We start from the raw sequence: 16,388 nt of genomic DNA on the forward strand, positions 1-16,388 counted from the left end.
TTAGGAACATGTGGTACAATCAGGTCCTGCAGATACAATGGAGCAAGTCCATGAAGAGCCTTGTAGGTTAGAAGAAGGATCTTGAAGTGTATTCTTGAGTCCACTGGGAGCCAGTGAAGAGACGCTAGAACAGGAGAGATATGATCCTTTGGCTGCTTCCTGTCAGAACTCTAGCTGCTGCTTCTGGATCAGCTGCAGACTGTTGATGGAGTAATGTGGACATCCTGACAATAAAGAGTTGCAGTAGTCCAGTCTTGAAGTGACAAAAGCATGGATGAGCTTTTCAGCATCACTCTGAGAGAGGATGCTCCTGATCTTAGTAATATTACGCAGGTGAAAGAAAGCGGTCTTGGAGACCTGCTTAATATGAGAGACAAACGACATGTCTTGATCAAAGATAACTCCAAGGTTCCTCACAGTCGTACTGGAGGCCAGAGTAATTCCATCCAGAGAGAAAGTATTATCTGATAAACTAGTTCTGAGATGTTTCGGTCCAAAAACAATGACCTCAGTCTTGTCCGAGTTTAATAGTAAAAAGTTGGAGGACATCCAGTCCTTTATGTCCTTTAGACACGCCTGTAGTCTGACTAGCGGCTCCGTTTCTTCAGGCTTCATGGATAAATACAGCTGGGTATCATCAGCATAACAATGAAAGTTTATGCCGTGCTTCTGGATGATGTTTCCTAGAGGGAGCATGTAGAGGGTGAACAGGATCGGTCCGAGCACAGAACCCTGTGGAACACCGTGGTTAACCCTTGTACCTGTGGAAGACACATCGTTAGTGTGAACAAAATGAAATCTGTCAGATAAAATATATATCAACATAATTCACTTTATTTCTTTCATGAGAAATGAAAGTTTAGCATGACTCAGACTGAAGTGATACAGCAAAGGAGGTCGGTGCTGGATCAGTGCGGTCTGTCCTTCTCCGAATATTAGAAAACGCTGTACGGCGTATGACGTGAAAACAGCATTTTAAGTACTGGCAAAATGTGATATGAATGGCTTGCGATATGTCTCAGGTGTCCTCTTTGTTGTCACAGGTTGTCCACATCAGCTCACTGTTTGCTGTCCCTGCAGTCACATGGTGGACTTTAGTCCTCTGTGTCCTGAGGGCTCAGCTGAACCTTTAACAGTGTCTCTGCTGCTTTAAAGCGTCTCTGAGCAGCTCTCAGATTTTCTTTCCTTCATCTCTGGATGACGTTGACACTGTGCAGAGCTCTGATTGGTCCCTTCAGGTCCCTCATAGTGTCTCTGCTGTGCTTTCAGGTTGTGTGGGTCCTCCTGTGCTGTGATTGGACGGAGCTCGGCCTGATCCTTCCTGTATGTGGAGCTGACGGTCAGGTTGGGTCGGAGCTGCTGAAGATGAAGGTGTTGGTGCTGTGTGTGATCCTCCTGCAGGGTAAGAGGAGCTTCCTCAGCCTCACGGCTTCTTCCTGTCTCAGTCTGGTCAGGACCTCTTCATGTGGACCACACGGCCTCACTTTACATTCTCTGTTCAAGCTGAACATTCAGACTGGGAGGACTGGAGTGGACTCAGTCCCAGTCCTTCAGCGGCTCTGGCCTCAGTCAGTCCCTGTTAGCACAGACCTTCATGTCCTGATGCTCACTCAGACTGCAGGCTTTGCTGAGTGTGGCTGTAAATGTGACTCTTGGACCTCGTTTGGACCATGAGCAGATTAAAGTTTATTTCCTGACAGGGCTCTAGAGTGCGAACTAATTTCTCAATGATGCAACCAAAAAATATCAGAGGTCACACTGGTACGACCAGCCGTGAGCGGGAGAACACGGACATATGCTGCACAGAGCTGGTGCTGTGTGCTAAAGCTTGTTCCATACTCCAAGAGAACAGAGAGATCTGTTCGTGTTCCTGAGGTGACGAGAACAAGAACTAAGTCTGTTTCAGTCCGGACTTTGTCAAACGTGTGTAGAACTCCTCATACATGTTAGCTCAGGTCTTCACCTCCAACAGCCTGCAGTCTCTTCTAGCTGTGGCTTTATTCAGACCTGCTGCTGGACTGAGGACAGACTAGAGCAGGGGTGGGCAATTATTTTTTGGGAGGGCCACGTAGACTTCCATTAGAAAAGCATAAATATTTGTTTCATAAATAATAATATGAATTGAGTTGGAGATCACTGGCACAGTGTCTACCTTTATCAATATGCTGTTGTTACATTTTCATCACTGTAAGCAGGGTTTCCCACAGACCAGTGTGTGGGGGCATCTCGGTGTCACATCGGTCGGAGAGTTGGTCATTGGGGTTTATAAAGGTTAAATATGCACCTGTGTACTTATCTGTGACAGTTTTAAAGCTACAAGAATTTTGAATCGAGTTGTTAGTCAAATCTTAATTCCCTCAGTTAGTTCTGAGTGATAAGATGAATAAATACATGCTGACTTGAACCCTGCAGGACCTTCCCCCCCTCAGCTCCATACAGTACAGGCCAGTAGAATGAGTTTGCTCAGACAGACCTGTCCTTTCTCATGTTTCCTGGATGACTCACCAAACTGAAATTAAAGTTCTTACTTTAATTTGAGCCTAGTTTAGTTCTAATCTAAGGAATGGATTCCACAAACATCTGAAGCTGAAGGTTTTTATTTCACTATATGAACTCAACACTGACCTCATGTGTCCGCCTGTTCTTGTTTTGTTTTCTGGTAAAATAAAGGTTCAAATAAATAATGTGATATAACCACGTAAATACATTAATAGCATAAAAACTGTAATCAGATATATGGAACTACTAAAGGCAACTAACTGATTAATAATAAAAAAATAATTTTTTTTAGGGGACAACAGTGGCGCAGTGGTATAGCAGGGTTGTCTAGTAACCGGAAGGTTGGTGGTTCAATCCCAACTCCTCCCTAGTCACTGTTGTGTGTTCTTGGGCAAGACACTTCACCCTAGCCTGTGGTGCGCCTTGCTAGTCATTGTATGACACTGCTATGAATTTCTATTCTATTAATACAGTATCTAAAAATTATTCATTTGTGACTATGGACATATGACGTAGTTTATCTCAACTGTAACCGTGTTTCACCTTAGGGTGCGATGTTCCATCATCTTCTCTGTGAACATATCCGCCGGTCCGGGCTCCTTCAACAGTCATGGTGCATTGAAAGGAGGAGCGGGCGGATCAGCTGCTCTCGGTGTGTGCGCATGCGTGTGCGCTTATGTGTGTACGTGTGTGTGAACGCGGACGGGAGGGAGAGAGAGAGTTGAATGAATGGAAAGATAGATGTTATAAAATCGCATTGGCGAAAAAAAACATAGAATCAGTGTGTGGCGGAGGGAGCTGATGATGTGAACCGGTCTGTGTGTTTACTGCTCTCTCCTCTGTCCTCTGTGTGTGTCCAGGTCCACTCTGAGTGTTGCTGGTTGTATGTTGAAACACACTCCCGCACAGAGCAGCAGATGATGTGAAGATATTTTTACAGAAGAAAACCATTAGAGTTCAAACTAGTTTTAAAAATGATCAAATCCCAAAGTTCTGAAAGTTGGACAAGATCTGAGCTTTTTAAGAGCAGATGTCGGCTGCAGCTCCGCGGAAACATCTGAATGCACCGTGGAGTTTCTTCACGCTTTACCGTACATTTCAGCATAGTCACGCAGCATTTTTAAAGTGTACACAGCGCGTCTCTCCAGAGAGTAGATGGGATGAAGCAGCACTGCAGCTTAGAAGAGACAAGGAGGGTTGGAAAGACGTTAGCGGTAATGCCGTGCTGACAGCTGACTGTTGCTGCCTTCTTTATTCTTTCTTTCTTTCTTCTATTGTGTGCACGGTCTGCAGGCCGCATTGAAGATGCAGGCGGGCCGGATGTGGCCCGCGGGCCGTACTTTGCCCAGGTCTGGACTAGACCTAGGCTGGACTGGCTCCCACCCCGTGGGACACCAGGGTCCACAGCTAGCTGTTAGCATGCTAACGTGTGTGACAGTCCACAGAGGTCTGAGGTAGTGGCAGCTGCTCCTTCCTCACTTCCTGTGGATAACATCAGTTCACTTGAATGTTTATTAAACTACATTCATGGCGTTTTCTACCTTTAAGGACAGTTTCTGTTTCTTCCTTCAGTGTCTGTTAAATGTGTGAACAGAGTTTATCTGACTGACCGTCCTCACACTGAGCAGACAGCAGCCAGCTCACTTTACTGTCTGTCTCTGTGTCCTCACAGCGTCCTCTGTCATGACTGTGGACGTGTATGAGGGGGCGGAGTCAGTGCTGCTGCCCTGCCAGGACTCTTCTGTACCTCAGAACCCCACAGTGGTGTGGGTCCGCTACGACTTTATTCCTCCAACCGTCCACCAGCGTGTCCAGGCTGGTGATGAACTAGCAGACCAAAACCAGGGGTACAAAGGCCGAACATCCATGAAGACTGATGCTCTGAGGACTGGAGACCTCAGCCTGACTCTGAGGAAGCCCCGCCTCTCTGACAGTGGAACCTACACCTGCACCATCACAGCGTTTGGAAAAGAACGAAGACTGGCAGATGTAGAGCTGCAGGTCAAAGGTCAGACACACACAGCTGCTCTCACATGTGAGCAGAGGTCAGTGCTGCAGACACAGGTCAGCTGGTTCATGTCTCCGTCTCTGTGTCCTCACAGTTCACAGACAGAGCTTCACTGTGACGGTGGATGAGGGGGTGGAGTCCGTCCTGCTGCCCTGCCACATCCCTTTTGTATCTGGACCCTCCACAGTGGTCTGGACTCGCTGTGACCTCAGGGCTTCAACCGTCCACCAGCGTCAGCAAGAAGAGGATGAACTGACAGACCAGAACCAGGCCTACAGAGACCGGACGTCCATGAATCCCAACGCTACACAGACTGGAGACTTCAGCCTGACTCTGAGAAAACCAGGTCCTACTGACAGAGGCAGCTACACCTGCACCATCACTGTGGCTGGAGAAGAGACGAGACACACAGATGTACGGCTGGAGGTCAAAGGTCAGCAAACACACCAGCAGCACGTGTAGAAGTCAGATTAAATTAAACTTTATTTGTCACACACAGTGGTACATAGTAGAATGCAGAGAAATGCTTGTTCCTGTTACAGCATGTGTGCAGACAACAGTAAACACAATGACCGAGGGCGACAGGAAGCTGCATCAAAGGAAGACACGGAAAGAAACCAGCCTTAATATGGTGATAATAAGAAATAGTTGATATGTAGCTGTGTTTCCAAAGTGAACCAGTGAACGTGTGAAGTGTGGCTGTGCAGCAGTTCTTGTTCAGGATGTGGATGGTCTCAGGAAGCAGCTCCTCTTCATCCTCTCTGTGTTGGTCTTCAGGCAGCAGAAGTCTACCTGAAGGCAGCAGGGAAACAGTCTGTTGTTGGGGTCACTGGCTCCTTGATGAGTTTCATGGCCCTGGATCTGCACCGCCTGTAGGTTTGGGAAGGGGGTTCTGATGATATAGTCAGCCTAGAGGACCCCCCTCCTGAGAAGCAGAAAGTCCTGCATGGTGCAGTTCTCCATCCAGACCAACAGGATGCTCTCTATGGTGCAGGTGTAGAAGTTCATGAGCATCCCGACGGGGAGTTTGAAGTCCCTCAGGTGTCTGAGGTGAAAAAGAAGCTGGTGGGCCTTCTTCACCAGGGACCTAATGTGGGTTGTCTTGTCAGATCCTGAGACACAGTGACTTCAAGATAGAAACCTGCAGCAGGCAGGAATACCTGTGGGTCCTGCAGGACTCAACACAAACCTCACAGGAATAGTCAGGACTGATGTTGCCTTGAGCTGCACCCGGTGGTCAGGCAAAGAAATACCGGGTCCCGAGATCCCAAGGCCTATGTGAGGACAGGTGCTGTGTTCATCGCAGTAATCAGGAGAGGGAGGAGGGCTCTCTGACATGAATCAATATGAATGTATTCTATGGTCTTCAGTTCAAATCTTACAGTATATAGTATAGTCTAGTAGTCTTTAGATCACAGGTGCCCACACTTTGTTTGGCTCGTGAGCTGAAAAGTATTTAGAATGAATTCTTAAAGCTAAATTATTACAAAGATAAATACATTTTTCATAAATCCATCTTTGGCTCCTACAGTGGGCATCTGGTCAGGTCTGTGTCATTGTTACGCCCTGAAAAACGGGAGAAGTCATTACGACGAGGGTCGCTGTGTGTTTCCTCACTCAGCACTGGAATGAGGAATCACTCCACGACTCAGGCGCTGAGGACAAATCAATCACACCCCGATTCACAGATTCAGTCACAGAACAACGAACACAGAATCAAATCGGGCAAAACTCACATAAATAAAATTTTCTTAACTTATTCGTAACTACAACACAATCATATCTCAACACACTCATACAGTTCAACCTGTCACCCCATGGGGCAGACTACGGGCATTAAGTGAAGAGAGGACGATAAAGGCAGCAAAGAAATGAGCATTCTCCCTTTTTACTGTAATTATCTCCTAACATCAGCTGACAGTAAACGATGTATTCATACTTTAGTGTGATGTTAATCAGCCCGTCACTGATGGATGGACTTGTGTTAGCAGACAGAAGCTAACTAGTTAGCTCACTGGCGAGCCAGAGCACCGACATCATGATTGAGGGATGTTATAAACACACAGTGCGCATGATGGAAGTATGAACAGACTGTGGATGTGTGCAGTTAAATGTATCCAGTGTAGCTGGAGACTGAACATAATTTACACATGATATTTACAAATGTTAAGTTATAAATCCCTGGTCCAACGAACACTGAACAGTGCATCAGTGAGCTATATGGTGAAGTGGAAGAACTAGTGCAGAGCTTCAGTACATTGGGGTGGAGGGTGTTGGTGACCACACTGTGGAGGTGGCAAGGGGGGAAGCTGTTCCTCAGTCTGCTGGTCCTGGTCTGGAGGATCCTGAAGCACCTGCCAACAGTCCAGGGGCAGGGTGGGAGGAGTCCTTGATGCAGTGAGCTTGATGCAGACAGTGTTTCCTCTGGAAGTGGAGTCCCTGTGATGCGCTGGGTTTTGTCATTTTGCTGCAGTCCTCGTGGTCCGAGACAGTTTCATACCAGACTGACCCAGCTGGTCAGGATCCTCTCAGGCACACAGCAGACACAGTTCACCAGGAAGCTGAAGACAGGTTGAGAGCTATGTTTCCAGGACAGGCCCTCCAAGTTCAACCACCACCCCTGATGTGGACAGGGTGGGCTCCTGTCTCCCTCCTGGAGTCCATACTGAGCTGTTCTGTGCATGGTGTCCGTTTACTTTTGGTGATACCTCTGCATGTGTGTTAGCAGTTAGCTGCTGACCCTTGAGTCAGGATGAGGCTCCTTCCTCCCTCTGATATGCACTTCATCATCCTCACAGAGGACACAGAGACACCTGCTGTATACAGAGGTCAGAGGTCACGTTGTTCTTTGTGTTCCTCCACAGAAAGGCTTCCAACCTGGGCCATGTTTCTCCTGGGTCTCCTGATCCTGATCCTGGCTCTGGTTGTTTCTGGTGGTCTCTTATATCATTTCCGGCACCATTTCATGTCAGGTGAGTCTCTTTAATCATTGCAAGTCATGAATTTTGCAACATCATGGGGCAAAGAAGTCTCCTGGACTGTGGAGGGGACAGGGCTCACAAAGACGTCTGTTAAACTGGAAGCAGGACTCTGAGCAGTGTGAGCTGTGCTGTCTGACCGCTTCTCTTCTTCATGCTGCCATTTTAATTCAGTTCTTTCTGATCAAAGTTCCAGAGAGGCTCTGTGTTATTTATGGAACAGAGCAGGAAGAGAGTGACAACCAGCCAATACTCCGTGCAGGGTCCACCCGGAGGATTGGCTGATGTTTTTATGTTTTATAGCTTCAGATGATTCATATTCTTCGCGTAGCACTCCATCACTCCATCCTAATTTAATTACAAGGTTATTCAGCATTCCTTTTCATTAATAACACTTGCATAACACAGGCAGATGGATTGATGAGGCCTACCAAACTGTACATTTAGGATGTGTTTACAAAAACAGGGAATATGATTCTCAAACAAAAGGCCCAGTTAGCAAATTACACCGCTATACTGATATTGTGAGCTGAACTCCCATGCTCTTTTAACCCACTGTAACCTGTACTACAACACAACGATGCACATTGCCATCTAAAGCGACTAAACAAAATATCAATCAAGGATCAAACAATAAAAAATATTTAATACAGAACTTAACTTGAAATAACTTTCATCAACTGCGCCATCATCCATTCTCTCCTTCTTCTCTGTCGTTCTTCTCACTCATTTTTGTCCCCCTCTAAAATCCGGCAGGTTAGGATACTCATCTCTGATTGGCTAATGACATGTTTACACCGTAGCTAACCAATACAAACAGAGCAACAACACTGGTGTAGTTCAAGGTCTCTTCCAGACTATGGATATTCCAACACTTAACACATTAAACATTTGTCCACGTCGGTGCAATGAAGAATTATATTATTAACAGTGTCAGCACTTTGCAAAGAAAATATACCTCTGCCAGTGTGATAAAAAACGAATATCAGACAAGTTTAAGAGAGTAGTACATTCGGTTTAATGAGAAACTGCCGAACTAATTGGTTGCTATCGGATCGTAAAGAGAAGTTACACTAATTTAACAAAAAGTGCATCAGAATGAAATCTCCTACCCGACCTTTAAGATTAAGATTAAGATTAAGATTAAGAAAACCTTTACTAGTTCCACAATGGGGAAATTGCAGATACAGAAAGCAAAAGATAAGAGAAGCTATATACATGATAAGACAAACTACCGATAAAAATATAAATAGAGTCCAGAGAGCAGCCCAGGACAGAGCTGGACCTCCTGATGACTCTGTCCAGCTTCTTCCTGTCCCTCTCAGTGATGCTGCTGTTCCAGCAGACCACACCGTGCAGGATGACTGATGCCACCACAGAGTCATAGACGGTCTTCAGGAGTGCCCCTTTCACTCCAACAGACCGCAGCTTTCTGTCCAGTTTATCGACATGAAGCAAAAACTTTAGCTTTGATCAAAGATGTTGTATTGACGGTAAGAGCTCTCACTCCAATGACTATTCACCATCATACACATGTATATGACCACACAATGAGACAAGCGATAAACAGTCAGACATCTGCTGTAGACAGGATCTTTGTTGTAAGACAGTGATTTTTACATGACTTGTTTCATCCAGCAGAGTGAATAAACACGTGAAAGTACCGTGTAATCCACTGATTTTAACAATGTAACTGTATTCTGATTACCATCTCTTTAGAGTGTAACTGTAACAGAATACAGTTACTCATGTTTTGTATTCCAAGTACGTCACGTCGCTACATGTAATCCCCAACACTGCCTCCAGTGTCCCAAATGAGGAGGTGCAAACTGTGAAACAGGTAAAGCCCCCTGTCCTCAGTCAAAATCTCTCAGAGATGAGACAGACGTCAGGTGACCTGAAGACACCTGGTCTGTCCTCAGAGACACTGATGGAGCTGAGAGTCCTCAGAGAGAGACACAAGTCAACAAGAAGGATGGACCAGGAAGGTCTGTACAGCTTGTCTGGGCTTTTTAAAACTTGGTTCTTCATCAAGGGGTTGAGAGTGTCCGTCTCACACACGTCCCACACATCTCTTGGAGCATTGTACGAAAAAGGTCTTAAAAATACAAAATATCTTAATTCACAGCTCATGCTGGTCTTTGTTGTCTCTCAGTCCCCCAGGTGGAGGTGGACTCAGGGGTGGTGTCTGTCCAGCTGCCATTTAAAACCACAGCTCACCTGTTTAAAGTCACGAAAGTGGAGTGGAGGGACAGAAACTACAGGATGGTCCACGTGTATGAGAACGGCTCTGACCGACCTGCAGACCAGAACCAGGTTTACAGAAACAGAACAAAGATGAATGAAGACCTGCTGAGAACTGGAGACCTCAGTCTGACCCTGAGACACCCCACATGGACAGACACAGACACCTACACCTGCACCGTCTACACCAGGTGGAGAAAGATCCTGATGAAGAAACAAGTGGAGCTCCATGTAAACGGTGAGTTCTAAAATTCAGACAGTTATCCTGAAAGAGAACCTGATCCAGAGACCAGAACAGGGTTTGAACCAGACTGTTTGTTTCTGGCGGTAATGAGACCAGCAGAGGTCACCAAAGGTCACACTGAGTCGTAGTGAAGTGCTGCCTGTTATGGTGTCCTGGTGGTGTCCTTCAGACAACAGGGGCTTTATGGAGAAGGGTTTCTTAGGAAAACCTGGTCTGATAAAGACTGAGTCTGCATGCAGCTCTGCATCCTGTCCCCCTCTAAAGCAGGAGGTCCTGGATCAGAGGAGGCTCCCTGGCAGACCTCACAGATCCAGAGTGTCTCTTACATGCCACCATGGACGACCTCTGAATGTCACTGCAAGTGTCAGGTTTGACTGATAGAGGAGAGTGAACATAGAACTTTTAACAACCTGCAGCTGAATGCTTGCTGCTCTGTTGTTGACTTTAACCTGTCCTCTTAACCACAGCTGAGATTTGTTACCAATTAAAAATGGAAAGGAGTTAATAGCTGGTTCAGCATCTTCCTCTGTTTGAGTAGGGGAGTTAGCTCACACCCTGTTGCGTGTAACAAACCAGTCTGACCCCATTGTACTTATTTGTTCTTCCTTGTACATAGTTTTGTTCTAAATGCTAGCAAAGCAAATCTTTAGTTTTCTTTTTATGTGTCTCTGTCTGGCTTCAGAGCTCCAGTTGTTTTCAGCATTCTCATCCATCCATAGTCTGGATAGTCTTCTTCACATATAATGGCCGGTGATAGAGCCATTTTAAAAACATGCACATACATGTTGGAATGTGGGGGTATACATAGCCCTATAAAGCGGAAAAAGACTTTAAGCTTTCTAAAACAGGAGCATGTTCATATAGCCCTGTGCAAGAAACACACCTTTCTGCTATCGAGCACTCAAAGCTGAGGCGTGACTGGGTCGGCAGGTGTTGGGCTCATCCTGCACTGTGAGAGCAGAGGTGTAGCTATCTTACTAAATAAGCACTTACCTCTGTCTGACGTCCAAACTATCTCTGAGGAATCTGTAATGTTGAAAGGCCACGTCCAGGGCCAGTTGGTGTCGTTCCTAAATATTTACTTCCCCCAGTACAACCGAATGATCTAATCTCACAGTCTTTTCTCTGTTTGCTGATTGGTGAGAACAGTCATAGCTGAGGATTTTAATTGCTAATTTTCTTCAGTGATAAATCACCTTCAGTAAAAATCCGTTGTGTAGCAGGGCTAGAGCTGTATTGGATACCTGCAGTGAACTGGATCGAGTGGATACCTGGTGTGTTTTACATCCTGATGATGAAGCTTTTATTTTACTGGTGTACATAAAACGTGCAGTAGAATTGTTTTGCCCTTAAATTTCATGAGCTAATATTAAGAGTTGTTCTATTGGAGACATTATGACATCAGACCACGGCCCTATCATCTGACCTTTACCAATGTGACTCCTATGTGTCAGCATCGACCATGGAGATATAACATTTCTGAATCACGACCCCAAGTTTGATAAATATCTAGAAGTGCAATCGACAGTTTTTTACAAGTGAGTAAGACTCCTGATGTGTCCCCTGGATTGCTTTGGGATACCATGAAGCCTATCTCCGTGGTATGATCATATCCTATACTGCTTAAAAAGAGCAGCAGAGAACTGCACGAGCTTCAGACCAGACACAGCTCGTCTCCATCAGACGTACTTCATAATGAGACACAAGTGACTGAGGCAGCCTTAGAGAGCTTACTCACAAAGGGCTGAACATGAAAATGTGTTTTATAGGCAAAGGATGTATGAGCCTGCTACAAACCAAACCCATATCTGCACAGTCTTCTTTGGACTAGGGCCCAGAATATCTCATATGTCAGAGACTCACCTGGTGTGCATACCTGTGACCACAGAGAGATCCATAATAAAAACATGTTCAAGCAGTTATACATGTTCAATCCACTTCCACAGCAAGACGTGTTTGATGTTTCCACAAAGATGGATTTACCCAAAACTACAGATGAGCAGAGAGACGCCCTGTGCGAACAATAACTTTAAGTGAAGTTAAGAATTGCATCCAGCTTCTGCCCAATAACAAAAGGTTTAACACGTGCTGGTTAATCCTCTTCTTGAAATGCTGCAGGCATCATTTGCGGCGGGGCTCTGCCTTCATCTTTAATGGAGGCTAATATTTCCCTGATGCTAAAAAAGGGGAACTCACGGAGGAGTGTTCTTCATATTGGCCTATATCTGTCTTAGACGAAGCTTCTTGCCAAGATCCCAGCCTCTGGTATATTCTCCCCTCCATCATTGCTAATGACCAGACTGGGTTTATAGGTGGAAGGCCTTCTTCACACAATGAGACGCCTGCTTAATATCATTCAGCATTCCTCTTTATACAGTAAAAAAGCTCCGGTTATGTCTCTTGATGCAGAGACAGCGTTTGATAGGCTGGAGTGGCTCCAAACGTTCGGCCTGGGGGACATGTTTATCAAATGGATTTGAGTTTTGTGCACATCACCTTTCGGCTGTGATCACAAACGGGCTCAGATCAAGTCCTTTTACCATTGGACGGGTACTAGGCAGGGCTGCCCATTGAGCCCACTGTTATTTGCACTAGCTACGGAGCCCTTAGCTGCCACCATTAGACAAGATACTAATATCAGAGGAATCTTCTTAAATGATCATGAGCATAAAGTCTGGCTGTATGCGGATGATGTTTGGATTTTTGTGACCTCCCCTGCACGTTCCAGTACAATAAATAATTCTGGCTCTTTGTCTGGTTATAAAATACATTTTCTTTGCTCCTCACAAACATTACATCCAAATATCTCACAGCCTTTTGGCTGCTCACCAGCAGGAGTCCTGTATCTAGGTATAAAAGTTTCACCATGTTTAAAAGATTTCTACAAATCACATTTTGCCCCTCTCCTGCAAACTATACATCAGGATCCTGATGGTGGTGTGGTCCACCTTCGTCTCTCCTGGGTCGTATCCACGTCTCCTTTATCTCCTGCAGATGTTTCCAGTTATGGTTTCAAAGAAGTTTTTGCACAATCAAAGTCTGTTATATCATTTATATGGTGTAAAAAGACCCAGGTTAAGATACAGTTTTCTCTCTTTGCCCAGTGAAAGGGACTGTGGACTCTAATCTCAATGTAGATAAAACCAGATGGGTCCCAGATCCCAGTCAGGTGCAGTCGAGCCTGAGGACTGGATGGCCTGTGTTGCCGGTCCTCAGTTTTAATGTCATTTTGTAGCAACCTCTACATCTGGGTGCAAGGACCTGCTTACTGGGACTTTATGATGAGTCACCTGCTGACTTTCACAGTATGGACCTCTTCCACGTTCTGGACCTATGGATCTCTGACAACATTCCTGCTCTTAATCAATGGCAACAAACTGTGAGGAGCATTGTTCCTTTCAAAGCCTTTTCTGCAGCATTGAAGGATCAACTCTTTTTATTCTACCGGACCTGGGATCTGGTTCTGGACCATGTGGGTGCCACTGCATCCTGTAGGTTGAGGTCAGGGCTTATGGACTTGGCCTGGAAAAAGAATGTAGACATATAGACTAGTTCAGTTCGTATCATGGTTCTGAGGTCACGGTTTGGTTCAGGTCACAGTGTTGAGGTTTTTTCTACTTTTAACAAATACCAGATGAGCACAAAATATACAAAATATAAAATATCCTGTTTGTCCAACATTCAACATATTTAAGAATCAGGTCAGTGTTTCCATCATTATATCAGGTCAGTTTCATTTCTTGTTAATTTCTATATAGCTCCAGATCCTAACAGAAGCCATTTAAGAACCTTTCCTATAGAACAGGTCTGCACCTGGTTCTTTATTAAACAAACTGAACAGCTCATGTTCTTGATCTTATCTGCAGCCTGTCATTTCTGTCTGCATGGTTGTGCGTTCATAAACACACACAGACACATGTGCACATACTCCCACCATCTGACAGAGAACCACATGCTAGTTGGACTGAACTCTATGACTACCCTAGGCTAAGCTAACGGTCCATGTTTTCTTTTTATTTTTGCCATTGAAATATATTATTTACATCCCGCTCTGTGAGCACTGACGGGACCAGCAGCAGCTTTGTGCACGATTTAACGCAGAGTGCTGTGGGTCTCTGCTCTGCTGCAGCTGAACCTGCTGCATGAAGCTACAGAGACTGACCGGCTGTGAGAGTTTTGAGGCGGGGGAGGAGCTCACAGCCGCTGCTTGTCGAGGACAGTAGCTGACTGCAGAATGATTTCACCTCAGTCTCCAAACGTCTCCAGAGAGAGTCACTAGTTGCTTCAGATTAAAGTTTAAAAAGTCACCAAATGTAGTGAGAGAGACGCAGAGTTACCAACACTTGTCCCTCCCTGCATTACTTGATGCGCATGTCCAGAACCGAACAGAACACGTGTACTGAATGGTTCGGATTCTTTTCCTGAACCGCCCCACCCCTAATAAAGCCTGACAGGACATTATATCTATGTATTTTGTTGCCTATGTGTTGTGGTGCTGTACTTTTGTGTTGCCCTCACAGATTTACTTTGCAGAAAAAAGATTAATAAAAAACAAAAAGATCAGCTTGTGTCCAGCAGCAGGACATGTCCCACAGGTCTCTGAGGGTGCTGTTGTGGCACCCCTAAACTGGTGTGATCACATTTAGGTGGTTGTATGATGGGATGTGGTGTCACTCCTTGAGTTTGTTTATTTTATTAATTAAATGAACAACAACCCAGGCGGAACGTTTGTTATGGTTCGGGTTGCTGCGGGGAGGGCCGCTTGGGGCACGTCTTCCATCCCCCACCTCAGATGCAAAATGGGGATGAACGTGACAGACGTGTCCTAATTGCTTTGGTTTCACCTGCTTTATACAGGTTAGTAAACTGTGCAGTATCAAATCCAAGAACAGGTCGGGTTATATCCTGATCACTTTTAAGTCATTTAAAGGAGTTTCTGTAACTTTTCTGTAGTTAAATGAGTGGGGAAAGTTACGTGAATATCGCGGTGATTTACTGACCCCTCCCCCCAGCTCCCACACTAGGTGAAGGCATGACAATGTAAACGGAGGTTCTCACACTGTATTAATGTTATTAAGCACTTTATTAGTATCTTGGGGAAATGTATTATGCATTAATAAGGGTGATACCAGACAGCTGGGATTATAGTTAATGAGTCAAATGTTGTTGTTGTGTTAAGTTAATCTTGGTAAAATCTGTTGTAAAATTGATAAAGTAATACATACAAAGTAAGTCACTTCACTCACCTGTATTTTTACAGAGGGCCAACTTTTAATACAGCAGATATCATTTAGTCTTAATGCTGAGTTTGTTGAACAGTCAAACACTGAAAGAAATGATGCACGTTAATTGCATGGAAGGTATAGACAAATAGTCTATGTGTTTATGTGTGCAGTGTACATTGAGTCAGATAATATGGAAATGTGAATGTAAAAGGGAGTGTAAATGTATTGGAAAATTGGTTTAACTGGCTGTATAAAAGTAATTGTTGGGGTGAAGTAATGAAACTGTGTGTTATGTTGGAGGTTCAGGATTGATGTTAAATAAATCTACCTCGGATGCAAAATGGGGATGAACGTGACAGACGTGTCCTAATTGCTTTGGTTTCACCTGCTTTATACAGGTATATTTGTTATACAGGTCTCAACTCTGGGACCTGTAACAAATCTTGGGGGCTCGTCCGGGATCGGCACCACCTTTGTGGTTTGGAGCTGATCCAGTGAAGACATCTGGGGCTTATACCAGAGACAGAGAGCTGTGAGCAGAAGCTGGGAGGTCCGTTGCTGAGCTGAGCTGCTGAGTGCGAGAGTGTGGAGGAGCTGCTGTTGCCATGTCGGATGCAGAGCGGAAACGCCTGGTGTGGGACATCAGGAAGAGTCTGCTAAACCTGTCTGCCAAAGAACTCTTCCAGATCGCAAGGAGTGTTGGATCAGCATCAGACCGGGATCTGCCGGAGCTTACCGAGGGGGACTTTGAAGGCTGTTTTGAACACGTCAGCTCGTTCATGTACAGCGGGCAGCTGATGGAGCTAGAAGACAGCGGGATGGTGGAACTGCTTGTTTTAAAGGACTCAATTGATGCTGTTATTAAGGGACGAGAGGTGATGTGTCCACTTGATGTTGAAGGTGAAGTAGAATCACGCACCACACAAATGTCACAGGCCATCCATCCCACAGATGTTGATGTTACAATGTCACCTTACCATGTTATTGAACGCAGGACAGATGACACTGTTACACAAGCAGTAGCGAGAAGTGTAGATGACAATAAGATTCATACCAATGCTTTGTCTGCTGGAGGAGAGAATGTGGTGTTAGCCAGCCCTGCTAATATTACAGCTGAATCACTAGCACCTGAGCTAAAAGAGATGCTCTCTAGTTATGAGGAGCTTGGCAGGAAGCTTAGGGAACGTATC

The 16,388-nt window shown here is 45.2% G+C and overlaps 1 protein-coding gene across 1 annotated transcript in view; it reads left to right on the forward strand.

Annotated features, from left to right (window-relative positions):
• Positions 1 to 16,388, forward strand: part of LOC114444887 (uncharacterized) — a 110,986-nt gene that overhangs the window by 1,539 nt on the left and 93,059 nt on the right. The window contains exons 2-6 of the mRNA XM_028419772.1: positions 1,270 to 1,402; positions 4,172 to 4,507; positions 4,602 to 4,940; positions 7,372 to 7,479; positions 9,641 to 9,967. Of these exons, the coding sequence (XP_028275573.1) occupies positions 1,366 to 1,402; positions 4,172 to 4,507; positions 4,602 to 4,940; positions 7,372 to 7,479; positions 9,641 to 9,967 (1,147 nt within the window). The 5' untranslated portion in view covers positions 1,270 to 1,365. The remainder of the gene's footprint in view (positions 1 to 1,269; positions 1,403 to 4,171; positions 4,508 to 4,601; positions 4,941 to 7,371; positions 7,480 to 9,640; positions 9,968 to 16,388) is intronic.

This window comes from Parambassis ranga, chromosome 13 (genome assembly GCF_900634625.1).
Source record: "Parambassis ranga chromosome 13, fParRan2.1, whole genome shotgun sequence".
NCBI lineage: Eukaryota > Metazoa > Chordata > Actinopteri > Ambassidae > Parambassis > Parambassis ranga.